The 16,614-nt window shown below is 34.3% G+C and overlaps 1 protein-coding gene across 2 annotated transcripts in view; it reads right to left on the bottom strand.

The window, feature by feature from the left end:
* LOC126975444 (apyrase) overlaps window positions 1-16,162 on the bottom strand; it is a 47,063-nt gene extending 30,901 nt beyond the window's left edge. For both annotated transcript variants that reach the window (XM_050823339.1, XM_050823338.1), the window contains exons 1-8: window positions 16,007-16,162; window positions 13,836-14,058; window positions 10,525-10,722; window positions 9,829-9,959; window positions 7,143-7,290; window positions 3,806-3,932; window positions 1,617-1,771; window positions 152-242 (exon numbers count right to left, since the gene is read on the bottom strand). In XM_050823339.1, coding sequence (XP_050679296.1) covers window positions 152-242; window positions 1,617-1,771; window positions 3,806-3,932; window positions 7,143-7,290; window positions 9,829-9,959; window positions 10,525-10,722; window positions 13,836-14,058; window positions 16,007-16,101 — 1,168 coding nt within the window. In that variant the 5' untranslated portion in view covers window positions 16,102-16,162. The remainder of the gene's footprint in view (window positions 1-151; window positions 243-1,616; window positions 1,772-3,805; window positions 3,933-7,142; window positions 7,291-9,828; window positions 9,960-10,524; window positions 10,723-13,835; window positions 14,059-16,006) is intronic.
* Window positions 16,163-16,614: the final 452 nt, after the last annotated feature.

The following is a 16,614-nucleotide window of genomic DNA, read 5'->3' as shown; positions in this document are numbered from 1 at the left end:
AGAGTTTCGCTAACCTGGGTTGGGTAAACTCCAACCCAGACTAATATTTCTATGCCGGAGTTTAAATTTTTTTACGAGATATTTAAAAAAACGACTTCACTATATATTAAGGCTTCTTCATTTTGCGGACTTACAATATGAGCTACTTTACCTCCAGGCTCAATACTCGATCTAACACCACCGGAATTCACGACACAGAAGTGAGCGTGGTGCCAATTATCACCTTCTGCATTATGCATTACCTTGGACAGAAAAACATATGAATATATATTTTAGCTTTAATTTACATAACACATATACTAGAATAAACATTGTTTTTAAGTACAATCAAATACAAAATATAGAGACAACAAAACAGTAATATAATAATTATAATAATAACAGTATTATAATTTGAAACATACAGAAGTATAATAAAGAAAATAACTCGGGCAGAATAATACGTGGGTAACACTAAAAATGTTTAGAACTGGCCAGCTAGAAACATTGCTAGTTAAAACTTTTTTTGAATTTTAATTTTAGAACTCTTTGGTAACCTAATGTAGTATATTGCATTCATTTATTATTTGTTTTTGTGAATTGGCAGCAAATCTAAAACTTTTGTTACACATGAAAATGAACCTAACGCGAGAAAATTTTCGGTCAATGATTTATTATGACTTTCGTTATGAGCTTACTCAAAAACAATGGATGGAATCCCCCATACTTTAGTTCAACGGCGGTGATCCAAATGCAGTATTTGACATCGTCACGGGTGATGAACACTGGATATATTGCTACAAACCCGAAACTAAAACACAATCAGCTCAGTGGCTGTTTCCTTTCGAGGATCAGCCAACTAAGGTAAAGAAAGGTCTTCCTTTGACTTCTTAGTCAAGAAAAAAAGATGATTGCCTCATTCTTTGGTCGGAAAGGTCATTTCGCGACAGTTGTGCTAGAAGATGGAAGGACAGTTACTGCAGACTGGTATGTCAATCACTGTTTGCCTGTTGTCTTGGAAAAAATTCCACAGCAGCACACAAGAAACTGGATCCTCCTTCACCACGACAATGCTTTAGCGCACTCCGCAAAACGGACTGTTAAATATTTGACTATGGCAGGTGTCGAGATAATGAGTCATCCGCCATACAGTCCTGACCTGATGATGCCCTGCGACTTTTATTTAATCCCAAGAACTAAAGATAAAATTTGAGGTATTCGCTTTACGAGTGCTGAAGATTGCTGCGTTGGCTGTATGGACCATATAGCCAACGCGGAAAATGTGGAAATGACAGAATATACCAGCATGTTGGGAAATTATCTTTAAAGTTCTTTTTTTCTGAAGTTAACATTAATGTGTTTATTTTATTGATTTAAAGATGGAAATATTATGTATATACTGCGAATTACTAATATTTCTATGAACCTACCATATCTAACCTAGATTTAGTTGTATGAAGCATTAAGAATTATCTGCATTTTGGTGACATTAAATTACGGTGCTGAAAAAATATAGTATCTACTTAAATAAGTGATTGTGATAGTGATAGTAAAAAATAACTTCTTAACGCACCGATAAAAATTATAAAAAATCGACATATGAAATTTGGAATTAACAAGATGTATAGTATACTTACAGAATTGAGGAAGGCGTCACACATGAGACTCCCTAGATTACATTCACCGCATCGGCAGCTTGATGACAAAAATACTTTACTTTCACCGATCTTTTGCTTTGCTAGTGCTTCTATATCAGGCAAGTATACATTGATTTTTTCTATTACATCCGGTGCTAAAAATGTTCATTGTTTATTTGCTAAAAAGCATACCAGGACATAGAAATGCATACTCGGTCGTCTTAAATGTAGGATAAAATCGGTGTAGTATGAAGAAGTAGGAATTTATCAATTACATTTCTATATTCTGCCAGCAATAATGAAGTCATCCACAGGGCATTTGCCGCTCTTAATATACCAGCTGTTTTAGAGCCAAGTGGTCCTGACGTAATGACCCTGGTGGCTTGGGCACGGGGAAGGGCGCTGGTGTGGGAGGCAACTGCGTTGACACTCTGGCTCGTTCTTATGTCCAAGTTACGTCAGTTGGTGCTCTGGCTGAGCAAGACAGCAAACATCGCAAATATGTCGGTCTCAGTGAGTTTTACAACTTTGTGCCATTTGTTGTCGAGACATTTGGCCCGTGGAGCCTAGAGGTGTGGAGAATGTACAAAGTACTATCTTCTCGCCTCAATAGGGCTACTGGCTACCCAAGCGCTGGCAGCTATTTCGGTAAACAGATCAGTCTAGCTATCTGACGTGGAAATTCTGCCAGTATTCTTGGTATGATTTTTTTATGGAATAAGAGGACAATCGAGCGTACGGGTCACCTGTTATTAAGTGATGACCGCCGCCCACAATCTCTTGCAACACCAGAGGAATCACTGGAGCGTTGCCAGCCTTTGAGGAAGTTGTACGCGCTTTTTTTGAAGGTACCCATGTCGTATCGTCCTGGAAACACCGCACAGGGAAATTCGTTTAACAGTTTAGTAGTACGTGGAAGAAAGCTCCTTGAAAACCGCAATGTGGAAGACCGCCTCACATCCAGATGGTGGGGATGATATCCTAACTTGCTTTTCCGTAATGATAGTTATAATTTAGTGTTATTAAGGTATTGTAAATGTAGTTATAAGATTTAATTCTATAATCCTTCCATTTGGAATAATATTGTGGCATATATGAGAAAAAAGATCTTCAAGCAATCACTGTTCCTTTAAAGGGGCAACACATCATTAGTAACAAATTTAAATCGTGATCACTATACTTAAACAAGCCTCGTTGTCATCCGGTAATTTAAAAGAGTCTTACATTAATTTGCAACAACGTTGCAGAAAAATGTTGATAATATTAACACGAGATGCGAAACTTTTTAAGCAAATATGCATATAAAAAGACATCAAGCCAGTACGAAGGATTGTGATATTTGGCAAAGAAAATTTAAAGGTACCCATGTGCAGAAGTGTTATACGAATTGGATTGAAAACGTATTAGGTATATTGCTTGTAATTTTAAAGCTTTTTTTAAAAATAATAAAAATGTGTGAGAATGTCAGAAAAACTGCAGTTTACAAGATTCAGTATTAATGATGTTTTTTTAATTTGGTGATTTTTCTCTGCTATTGAGAAACAAAAAAGTCCCATAAAAATTACATCTCACATCTCAATTATAAGCTTACTTTACATATCTATATGTCGAAGTCAAGGACGTCAAACCACGAGCGAGTACGAAGATGTTTCAGTACTCGTCTTGGCTCGGTTGTAATCAGCGTGCGGTGCGAAGATGGTCGAGACCGGGCGCCGGGCGAACGTCGTGGCAGTCAGTGAGGAACTATTGAGCGAGGCGGTTGTGTCGTACGCGCATGCCGGGAACGCCACGTCATGACATTATCGTAAGGCTTTGTGAAGTGTACCTACCATTACAATTGTAATGCTTATAAGTGTGAGTTTTGTATTATGATGTCGTGTTCAACGCCCACATTGGACAACGCCCCAAATGGACAGCTACGAAGATTCTAACCATGTGACCAGCCTTCCGCCGTCATATATTTATATTAATTCTCAAAGGTGTTTTTGTCGGAATACCATATCTGCCATAATTTGTAATAAAATTTAATTTAAATTATGATGCTATATTTATGATAGATTTTATGAAAAGTTAACTAATTTGTTGTATTATATTGATTCTTTCAGTAGGACCGTTTATTTCATACGGAATATTTGTACCTAGTTATAATATAATATCAGATGCGTAGTGTAATTATGCTAATATGTTACCTTGTTCGATATCATGACCAACGTAATGAGGATTGCCGATCCAATGTTGGAGATGTCCGGTTTCATTAAAAAATAATTTAATTTCACCTAAGTACTCAGTATGCGCGGCTGCTTGCACGATCAGTACCTGAAAGAAATACTTAGACTAAAAAGTGTTCAGTAATTCAATGCAAAAGAGAACCTATAAATTTCAACAGGACTCACAAATCTCACTTTAATACAGAATTTAATATGAGACTAGCACTAAACAGACCAGTAGATACATACAAACGTATCCTTATCCTTAAAAGATCCACCTGTACTTTTCACCGTATTTATTTACTGGATTTTTACTTTAATTATGTACTCAATAATTCCTATAACTATGTATTTACTTATTAAAATACATTTTTTAAACTTACTCGTGTAATGCATTTAGTAATTCACGTTTGTGTATTTTGTTGCATAACTTTGCATATATTGTAATTGAAATGATTTGTAAGTTTAATGAAAATAAGAACCTGTAATACCATTCTGCTTTGAAAAGAGCAACCTTATAGTTTCTTACTCGTTGTATCTAAGGAAATCTGCATTCCGAACGAGCTGTGTGAAAAAATGACATATTTCAAGTGTAATACTACTTACCAACGAAATAAAATATTTGATTTGATTTAAAAAAGCCTTAGTTTGAATATTGATTTTTTGTTGTGTGTTGTAATAGCGGCAATAACAAAATTCAGACTTTCTTAAAAATTTCAACATACAGAAGAACTGATGGACAGCGGAGTCTTAGCACATAACAGCGTCCCCGTTAGTTATGCTTTGAGTTCAAGATGGACTCTGAGAACCGCTGTGGCTTGGTCTTATCGTGGTTACTTTAGCAAAAATTAGGGTTAAGTGATGTTTTAAAGCTATTTGATTACGTTCCTTATTATCCTCACCACCTTGAGCGTTCGTGTTCACACGTTTGTTTTTCCAATATGATACGACACCATCATCAATATTTCAACAGGAAGATGTCCACTGCTGGACAAAAGATTATCCCAAATATCTCCAAGACGATCGATTCTGTGTTAATGCAACCTATTCCAGAGATCTTCACCAGGTCTTCGGTAAATCTTTTGGGAGGCCTACCATTGAGTTGTTTTTACCAATGGGTAGCATGGTTCTCGAGGAAGGTTTTCGTATATAATTTATTAAATTTTGTGAAAATATTAATATATCGATATTTATATTGGAGTTGTCGCTAAAAAATAGCCCATCTGGGAGCTTTCCAACAAAAACGCTGTCTAAGCCCTTTGAGATGGAAAAGTATGTATGTCGGAATTTTGTATCTTATATAGGTCTAAAGAAAAGTTCGCGATGGCATATGCCTATCTCTAAAGGTTAACATACTATATTCATGTTAATCCTTAAAAAAGTTGTCAATTATAAAGTGGTAATATAAAAGCTACATTTTATTAAGCTACATTTACATTAATACGATATTAATCCGTATCGTTTTATAACAACATCTTATATTCATTCAGAAATACGTTATTTCACATTTCCGAAGGCTACAGCCTTCCCGAATACGTACATATTTTTTTTTTCTACTGACAGAACAGTGTCTGTCGGGTAGCTATTATTGATTATGGCACATTGACAGGTTTTATTTTTAGTTCTTCTTCTTCCATTTTTGCGATATTTATATTCAACATTAAAGTATGAACTCTTTTCAGTAATACACGAAAACATTTCTTACGAAATTTTAGTCATTGAAACATACGCACACAATTTGCAATCAGGCTCGGCAATTATTCAGTTAAAATAAAAAATATTATTAATTATTTGGAACTCTTGTATGTAATCAATAAATTTTAATCAAAAAATCGTCGTAGGTAAACTAATTCTTTTAATTTCTATAGTAAAAGCGTGGGCTGAAATCTTATTTATTTTATAGACACGAGAAACCTTTTTCGATCACTTTGAAGCTTAGAGAGCTAGAGGAATTTTCTTTATTTCATTTCTTTTAGTAAATTTCATTATTCCATTACCTATACAAATTTCATTGTATTCAAGTAATAAATTTATCATTTAATACAATACTATAGATTTAATTCAACGGTTGGCTGAGTGGAATGAGGTATTAAGCCAAGAAGTGAGGGTGTTAGGTGATAGACCTTAATAAATATCAAATATTTCAGATTTCCAAGAGCGACATCATTAGTCAATTTCCTACTATGCAATTATTGGGGTTGAGAAAGTTATCAACAAGTAGATCCTGTAGATGAAGCCATAAACTGTGAGTTGAAGAAGACGTACAAGATTTATCAACGATACGTGACTTGAACGGTTGGCTCTGTGGAACGCGAGAGTACCCCATCGTTCATAAATTTAATTTTAAAATTTAATTGGTGCACATTTTAACAAATTAAAAATGTTTAATTTAATATTATATGAGTTAGTCAATGTAAATAATTCAATAAAAACTATTATATAGTTACTGCAAAAATAAATAAACTGTTAATATTCTAGTAACTTTTAATCGAGACATAATTAATATGTAGTTTAAAGTGATTAATTGGATTTTTTATTTTTTCTGTTGAAAAAAAATTGCTGATAAGTTACTTTTATTCCTTAGCGTCTCTAGCTTGACCGCGGTTTTTATCGTCATAACGACGTAACATCTCCTTTTCAATTCTTTTTTGACACTTCTTCTTATGTTTAATAAATTATCAGCAGTGCTGATAATTTACTATCAGACGAACTACAATCATTTGCATCTCACTGTTCTAATTAAAGTTCACGTTAACGTCTGGCATTCCACAACCGCGCGTTTTGCAAGAAATTTCTTGCCTCGCACAGCCACTTTGTGGAATTAATTACCAGCTGTGGTTTTCCCGAACCGATACGACTTAGAGACCTTCAAGAAAAGAGCATATTCCCACCTTAAAGGCCGGCAACGCATCTCTTGACACCTGATGTTGCGGATGTCCATGGGCGGTTGCCTCAGCTTTCCCCATCCCGTGAGCCTCTTGCCCGTTTGCCCCCTCTTATATAAAAAAAATTTATAATAGCACTTAATAGTGTGGATTGATGCATCTACTGTACTCAATAACTCTTGTTTTTACGTATTAATTTACATTTAATTTTTTGACTTTATCGTGGCATTCAATATTTTGATGTTTTGAGTATTTTTGTTGCATAGCTTTACAAAATATAATGTGATTGAAGCAGTTTGTAAAACGATAAAGCTGTAAGTGTTGATTTAAAAGAGTGGCAATGAGTTTCTTGCCACTTTGTCGTTACAGCTCAACTAAAACTAAAATAAGTGTCATTTCCTGCATGAATAAAGTGATTTTGATTTGATTCTTACCGGACCAGATTCCTTTTCAACAACAATGGGGTACGGACCATGTACCCCATATGTGGAGTTTTCTGGAGGATCGCCGTTGTAAAGAAGGGTGTGACTATGTCCACCGACTACTATATCTATATGTGGGCCGCCGTGTAGAGCTATTTCACTAAAACAAAATATAATTGAATTAAATTGAGTATTAGAAATTTTAAATGGTTTTTATGTATCTATATATATTTGTACAACACAATTATATGAATTAAATGTTATTATATTATGCAGAAATGAAATAAGTTATATATATTAATAACCTCACCCCATGGAAGGGAAAAAAAATTCTAGGGCATTTCTTTCTTGCGTTTTATTGTATAAAACGACATGTCTGACATAATATTATTATGTCAAGGTTAAATGACGATTCTAAAGCTTGGAAGAATGCGAGGAATCTGTGAACGGCTGGATCACTTGGCGTTGGGTAGAGATGTCGCTTCATTGTGCATCTTCTTCCGCATTTATCACGGGGAGAGTTCCGAAGAGCTGTTTAACCAGATTCCTGCCGCCAAATTCCACCTTCGCACGACACGCCACAAGTTAGAATATCATCCCCACCATCTGGATGTGTGACGGTCCTCCACAGTGCGGTTTTCAAGGAGCTTTCATTCACGTACTACAAAGCTGTGGAATGAGTTTCCTTGTGCGATGTTTCGGGGACGATTCGAAAAAAAAGCGCGTACTCCTTCAAATATAAAAAATAATACAAATGGTCTTGTTGACCAAATCTTGGGTGTGCGCACGTCGTAAAAATACACCTTGATAAATTTTTCCTAACCAAAGTAAGCACATACAACTTCAAAGTGATTTTTTATGTTTGTTACCTCAAAATTTTAATGCTATCCGGATATTTAAGACTTCTACAATAACATAGTTATGGTCAAGTAATTGTCGTAGTCAAATATGATGATCAATAAAACGACTAAACGACTTACAGTAAGGGAGCGATCTATGGCAGAATTTCTGTCTGTAATAATATTGCAATGGGCTAACGTTCATTGCTGCATTGCAAAATTTTACTTCAAATTCACTAAAAATAAAAAATAAATAAAAAAACATTCAACAAAAAATAACCGACTTCAAAAACACTATTTCAAAACATTAGATATTTATACAATCTAATTAATAAATCTAATTCTAGTTTCGATTATTGTTATTTTTGGAATCGGTGTCCTTCCGCCGCGACCCGCTCTCGCCTCTCGCCTGCTCACGAATCAATCACATCTCACCTGTAATTATGTATGTAGGTACAAACCTATCTTGGATGATTTAATTATAATTTTTAACTTTATTATTGGCTTGGTACGTGATTTGCTCCAGTTAAAATGTTCTTATTATTCCAAATAAATTTTTTCTTTATCAATAATTTTTTCTTATTTATTATTACTGTTGAATAAGGATAGTTTAACTTTCGAATAAAACAGTTTCATATCAGACAAAATATATTCCAAAATACAAATGTCTTATAATTTTTAAGCCACCACTTTATGTATCTGGTTACTACGCGGCAAGAATAGCGAAAGTTTCGCATCATAAAGTGGCTTACCTAGTGGTCCGTACTTCCCACAAGCCTGAGAGCTTTTCTAAATTTACTCTCGGTTCGACTTAAATCCATTCTGTATTTGATATTTCTTATTGCATATTATGTTTATATTTAAACTTATATTTTATAGACTGTATATATTTTATATGGGAATTTATATAGCGTTGGGCTCACATAATGATAGTTTGATAAACAGAAACCAGTGAAAAAAGCCACCACATAAGATTTTTACAGTCTTATTAGTCCAGAGAAGTAATTTCAGTTTCAATTGCGCCCTGCAAACCAAAACCCAAATAGTGCAAACCAAAACCCAAAAAGATGGCAGTGTGATCTAGCTGAAATCCTGTGCTAAGAGGCCTCCAACTTGTATAATAAGCCCTCCACTATTGAAGTAATAGTGGCATCAGGATGGGAGTCTCAGAAATTTGGTGAACTAGTCTACAAATTAAAGAAGATAGTAAGGTATCCTAATATGTAATGAGATAATTTTGTTTTTAATTTATATATAAAAAAAAATCACACAAACTTATTTTTTAAGCAAAAGGAGGACAAACGAGCGTATATGCCACCTGCTTTTAAGTGATCAAGGCCCCCCTTATCTCCTTTGAACACTTTAGGCATCAGGAGCATTGCTAGCCTCTCTTAGTACGCGCTTTTTTTAGGGTAACCATGTCGTACACTCCTGGAAACACCGCGCAAGGAACCCATGGTTTGGTTAACCGTGGAAGAAATTTCCTTAAAAACGGTATTATAGAGGAATACCTTCATATTCAGAAGGTTAGAATGATATCAACCTCTGTGGCGTATCGAATTTGGAATTTGGCGTTTAGAATCAGCTCAAACAGTTCTTCCGACCATTCCCCATAATGTCTCCCCGCAGCGCTAAGTGCTATTTGCTTGAGCAGCTCTTCGGTGCACGTGGTCAAATGGTTCGAGCTGATATTAGAGTGAACAAGACCTCACTTAAAAATTAATGGTTATAAATATATCGTGTTACCTACGAAAATACGAAAAGCTGAATCGAACTTTGCAGCACTGTGGACCTTCACAACAAAGACACTCAGGACTTATAAGTAAAACATTTTGTATTGAAATTATTTTACCACGTACCGGTCAATATCTATTCCGCAGTGTGAAAGGACCACAATGATGTCTACACCTTGTTCGTTTAACTTCTCAGCTTCAGCCTTTACTGTCTCAATTTCATCCGTGAATCTAAGTTTTCCAGTTGACGCCAATTCCTAGTTAAGATTAAATTCATCTTAAATATAAATATAATATCTAAGAAAGCTTGATTCAATATGTTCTAGGAAAGAAACCCAAAAGAGATTTTTGTTCAACAAATTTTAAAATTCTCAAGCAAGCTAACATTTTAATAATAACATAATAATAATAAGTAACATTTAAAACTTAATAGAAAAATGTTATTAAACTATAGTCAAAAAGTTTCTAAGAATAATGACAGAAGGACTAACGAGTTAATATTCTAATAAAAATAGGACAGAGTAACACCCTAACATAATATAAAAGGCATAAAAGGCATTTATTTTCTCAAAATTGATTCCTTTAGAATTCTTTTTGATGTCATTTCTATAACAAATGGCGCTCTGAGAGAGAAGAAGCGGCGCAAGAAACTCTCCCAGCATTCTTTTTTTGCGCCCTTTTCAATAACCTAAAATAACCTTTTATTCATTTTCCCCGATTTGTCTCTTTCAATTTCTACAAATTATATTCAATTTTAAGTGCTTTATTTCTAACTCGAAACTCTGTCCACATAACTATCGTAGCTAGCAATTAATTACTTACATCAGTTGTGGCTATTATAACTCCAATTATACCAATATTTCTACCATTCTTATTAACAACTATACTAGGCTTGTATAAGCCTTGAATTGTTGGCTCTTCGTCATCTATGATGTTCGCTGTAACTACTTCATGTTCCAAATGTTCAAGGTATGGCACTACACCTTCTAAGCCGTGATCGAATTCATGATTTCCTAGTACCTATAAAATTTGAAAATAATTTATTACAATAACATCTATCTTCTAATTAATCTAATAAGTCTGACCTTAAGGTCTGATACAAATAAAATGCATTTTGTTTTTTACGACAAATGTAAATCTACAAAGTTTATATTTTATTTATTTATTGGAGAACTCAGACCAAAGCAATAAATAAACTATTATTTATTGCTGTGGTGGCTTTTATGGCTACTAAGCCATGGGATGTAAGTCATCAATTTTAGCCCGAGATATTTCGAGCTAGCTGCACTCGTGCGCCTATAGTTCGATGGTGCAATTGATGCTTACACCCGAGCTAACTACTCTGCTTTACATCTCGATTGTAAGTTAAGTAAAAAAAAAACTGGCATTACAATAATAAAATATTGTTAATTGCTGCTTCAGCTTCCATTTTCATTGAATCGGGAGTGCAGCATATATCTTCATCACTTGCAGAACTCATGTGTTTTTCCTAATTAGCACGTAATTATAAAAAAGAAAACCAAAAAAAACAATATTTAAAGTAAAAGTTTTCTATTCCCGCCTTTTTCATCTTTTTTTTTATTTTATTTTTTCAAGAACGAACTTGAGCTTCACCGTTAGATATTTTAAATCGATGACTATTATACTCATACAAAGACAAGGCTGAATAGCGAAGCGATCTCTTTTGTCATTGGGCTGAATGCATGATGTCTATTGCCAGTATGATGGTTAGAGCGCTAATTGGTCACCTACAAGCCCCATTTGGGGGTAATAAGGACCTACTTACCGAATATGAGAGATGTAAAAATATTTTGTATGGACACATGACTGGCTGAAATGGCTTTTAATCTGCCTAGCTTCACCCATTCTTTACATGGGAAATTTAATCACTGGAAAACCCATGGTACATAATATTATAATATGTGTCACAACATGATGTAAGACAGTCTCTTGATAATCTTTGCCTGAAAACTTCAGGCCGTATATTAATTTTTGACTTATTGACAGGACTCCCCGACGGAGTCCCTCCAGACACAGGATGATGACCACTTATGAAGCTTCTTTGAAGATATGCGCACACGCTTTACTTGTTATGAACTTCAGTTTACATTTCTCGCGATAAAAGTTTTTTTTTATAAGATTTCAGTGATTTCTGGCATTTACAGCATTAATAGACTTTTTAGTGTTCACAGGAAGTGGGCCACTGCCATATTTTACAGTATATCAGCTATCAATAGTGCAATATAGTACGAAAATGCAATTGAAGCCTAGCTTTTGGAGTATCTGGAAACCTACCAACAGCTCCATATCAACTTTGTGTAATGCAATCACTGTAATTCTTGTTTCTTTAACACCTCATTCCAGAATTGTGATTTAATATTTACTTCGAAAAACTGAGTGTAATGAAAAGGAAATGATCGTTGTTTCTAACATAGTATTTATTGCCAGACCAGTAATTAATAATATGTATGAATAGTCAAAGTTTGTCATGGTTTTAAATTTAGGGTATAAACCTTGGTATTCATTTTCTATTTAATAATATAGTCACACATCTATAATATTGTATATTAACTGTCCCACGAGAACTCCTAAATTTTCCGGGATATATAGTATCAAAGATGTTGACCGGGATTCATCATCATTATCATATATATCATGCAATATTCTCTATATATATATATCTTTAGAGATTAGCCCATACAAACAGTTTGAATAAAATTGGGACCTGTTCTATTTCTCTATTTACATCCCCCTGATGCGGTTTTGAGCATTTTTTTCTTAATACATAATTTCGATGTCTACAGTTTTATTATAAGTATAGATTATTAAATGTAAATCTTTCAGCTTAATGTTTTCTAAAACAAAGTTTGGTTTGGACTTATTTAAATACAGATAAATAAACCCATTCGTTAATGGCAGTAAGTACAAATATTGGACGTATTATTGATATAACAATACGCTTGAAATTTTAATTTATGATAATTGAAACAAAACAAAATGCCACATCGAGCGTGGGAAAAGGTACGCTGGAAATCTATAACAGATTAATCCAGAAATGATCTATCATTTGAATGTTCGTGGTTTAAAGTAAATATAATGACGCTGGTATTATTTTAAAACAGATTTATTTCATTGTTTTTCCAAGCTGAAAGTATCAGTACTGTTGAACGTATAACTTTTGCTACAATACCATTAAATTTAATATTGTTTTTCGATTTATAGTATTTATATTATATGTTCATGCGCATACTTATTTTAAGAATTATTAAAATTCACATTAAATAGTCATTTACGCCAGTGTTTTGTTTTGAACTAGGATCGAATGGCAATTGCAGGATAAATAAAGGTTTTGTAGCAAAATCTATTTTATGTGGGGAAAAGACAGGCCTGACGTTAATCAAATTATGTCATAAGCCCTGTTTATTACAAAGCAGTGCCGTTGAGGATTCTTCACTGAATCCAAAAGTTTGAGCAGGATCGTAATATTTAGCCTTATCAGCCCAATAATTTCAATCACTCGTCCTTCAAACCAATACACAATACTGCACATTACTGATTCGAATTGAAAAAGGGCACCGCTGAGGTACCCTCCTAGCACATACTGTGTAAAGATATCTCCCACGGGTGAATTACCTGTGTATTTCTTACAAAACTAAAATTATTGAAAAGCGACATATTCATGACTTAAAATCTCTGTCGTATAAAAATAGTCAATATTTCCTGTTTTCAATTATAAAACTTGAGTACGATAGACTTAAGTCATTAGAAATAAAAGTCCTTATGATTTGTTTGATAGTTTACCAGTGGGAGGCTGCTTTGCACAGGATACAGGCTAGATTTTGGGTACCACAATGGCCCCTATTTCAGCCGTGAAGCAGTAATGTGTAAGCATTACTTTGTTTCGTTCCGTAGCTAGTGAAATTACTGGGTAAATGAGGTGGGAAAAGGTGATAAGCGCAGTTGAGGTGCCACTCAGATTTTTTGGGTTTTTCAATAATCCTGAGCGGCACTACATTGGAATGGGCAGGGCGTACCATTAGCTGAACGTCCTGCTCGTCTCTACAAATAAATATTCGTAACTTTTGAACACTTATCTCGTTATAGGATTGTTTAAGAACAAATATTTTACTAACATGTGCGTCATGGTGGATCATATTCATAAATTCCTGCGTGACATTCCATCGTAGTAGATTGTACCATATTGTTCCTTGGAAAGTGTCTCCACCATTCAGAACTAAAGAGTGAGGTTCTTTTTCTACTGATTCTCGTATAAGAGTTACTAATCGCGCAAATCCACCAATGCACGGAGCGACAGTTGGATTGCATACTCCACCACTAGGGCTAGTTTCCACAAATCTGCAAATTGGAAATCTTAGATCAATTATAGATGGACCGGTAGACAGCTGTGAAAACGTCGAAAAATTTGAGGTTAACAGTTAACCTCTATTTTGAGCAATTCACGCATACTTACACAAAGTGACATACAAATCTCGAGTGTAAGACGTAGCTTGTGACGCACACTACAGTAAAAATAATAATAATAACTTTATTTCCCAAACATAACAATAATTAATAATAGTATTACAAGTAACAAATGTTTCTAAATTATATTATAAATTGTTTACATACAATAAAGGGAGCAAAGACAGCTAAACTAGTATGAACTGTGTTTTAGCTGTCAGTAATAAACCTGGTCCGTATTCATCAGTTGTCTAGCAGCAAGTGGCTCTTTCTAGGTGTATAAATTAACTAAGTTACTAACAAACGTAATTTTCAAGTAATATCCCCCTTATTCATAATAGTCTGCTAACTTAAAGCATTGCTAATTCTCGCTCTGTTCTTCTAAGTCAGAATGAGAAAAAACACTCCTTAGCGGCTGTTTAAAGTTAGCGGACCATTATGAATAAGGGGGTAAGTGTTTAGTATCAAATAAACAAAGAAATATATTACAGCTCGTAAAAATTGTACAAGAACACATTCTGTGGTATGTGCGTGACTTTTACTGCCAATAGTTTTAATTAATAAATTTGAAAGAGCGACATTTCATGTCAATTTATCAATATGAAATTATTGGGTTTGAGCAGGCTATCAACAATGGATTGCGCCACAACCCGAGAGTTGAACCAACATACCAAGATTTACATAACATGCGTCATTCGGACAGTTGGCTTAGGTGGCAAGAGCATTGGGGCGTATCTCAATTTAAAATCGATTTTGCTATAAATAAGATTTGTGTAATATTTCAGCCTCACTCATGAGGGAGACATCTAAAAGATCACAAATTGTTTAGACTTATTTTACAGTCTAGAATCTGTTTCTTTTGCTCCGCTTGCTTTTTGTACCGTCTGTAAATTGTAACATAATAATTAAAGATTATTACAAGATATTTGATGTAACTCTTGTTTTATTCATAAACCTGTTGGTTATCATTGCAATTCAAACTTCCTTCTCAGTATAGTAAGTTTAACTAACACAGCTCAATGCTTGTAAGAAAAATAAAATAACTAGGTATACATTTTTACACCAAATACGTGGGTTACATTGAAAGTATTAAGAACTGGCCAGTTAGAAATATTACTAATGAAAACATTTTTTGAATTTCAATTTTAGAACTCTTTGGAAACCTAATGTGATATATTGTGATTCCTTTCCAGGATCGGCCAACTCAGTTAAAGAAAGGAAGAAGTCAAGGAAAAAAGATGATTGCCTCATTCTTTGGTCGGAAGGGTAATTTCGCGACAGTTGTGCTAGAATATGGAAGGACAGTTACTGCAGACTGGTATGTCAATCACTGTTTGCCTGTTGTCTTGGAAAAAATTCGACAGCAGCCTCGAAGCAGGATTCTTCTTCAACACGAGAATGCTTTAGCGCACTCCGCAAAACGGACTATTGAATATTTGACTATGGCAGGTGTCGAGATAATGAGTCATCCGCCATACAGTCCTGACCTGAGGCCCCGCGACTTTTATTAATTCCCAAGAACTAAAGATAAAATTCAAGGTATTCGCTTTACAAGCCCTGAAGATGCAGTGAAAGCGTATAAATATGCCATAGAAGAGACCCCGGACGGAAGAATGGGCCCACTGATTTTCTCAGTGGTGGAGATTACTACGAAAAACAATAAAGTATTGGCAACTTTCAACATTAAGCCATTTTTCATTTTCTAAACATTTTCAGTGTTACCTAGGTAACAGGTAAATTACTTAAGTTTGTATCATCTGCCGAAACAAATCATTATACTGTACACGTGCATACATAATAATATTGACAAATGTAATTGTTAATCTGACTAAATAATCCTTACCTTGCATGAAAGTCATTATAGTGAATTATATTCAATTCATATAAATCTCCACAAACTAAACCAATAGCCACAAATACTGTGAGATAATTTAACATTTTGAACTAAAATAATGTTATAAAGCAGTCACACAATACATGTTAACACCGTGAACTGACGTTATCAATTCATTGCGCTGAATGATCTGATTAAGCGATTGTAAATCTACTTTGTTATCTGATAAAGGAGTAATTGCCGTAGCAAATCATACTATATTATGTAACGTAGTAAAATATAGACTATTGAATCATTAATAAACCCACTGTGTAAACCATGTTAAGTCCAAATTTCTTTAAACATTTTATTTTAATACTTATTACAGAACAACGGTGAAACGAAAAGAAATGAGATATCTTTTTTTTTAATTTATTATTTTTATTTCCTCCTCGACTCCTCGACTGATCATCATTTGTACACACAATGTCAGTGATATAGAAACCGCTTAGAGGTTATAGAGCCTGTGCAAAGAAGACTCGAAGAAATGTGGACTGTATAAAATCTTTTTTTAAATTTTGTAATAATAAGTAGTAAAAACTTCTTTGATGAACGTTGGTGTTACATATTTAATTATA

The sequence above is a fragment of the Leptidea sinapis genome, chromosome 36 (genome assembly GCF_905404315.1).
Source record: "Leptidea sinapis chromosome 36, ilLepSina1.1, whole genome shotgun sequence".
NCBI lineage: Eukaryota > Metazoa > Arthropoda > Insecta > Lepidoptera > Pieridae > Leptidea > Leptidea sinapis.
This window is presented reverse-complemented; position numbering and strand designations above follow the sequence as displayed.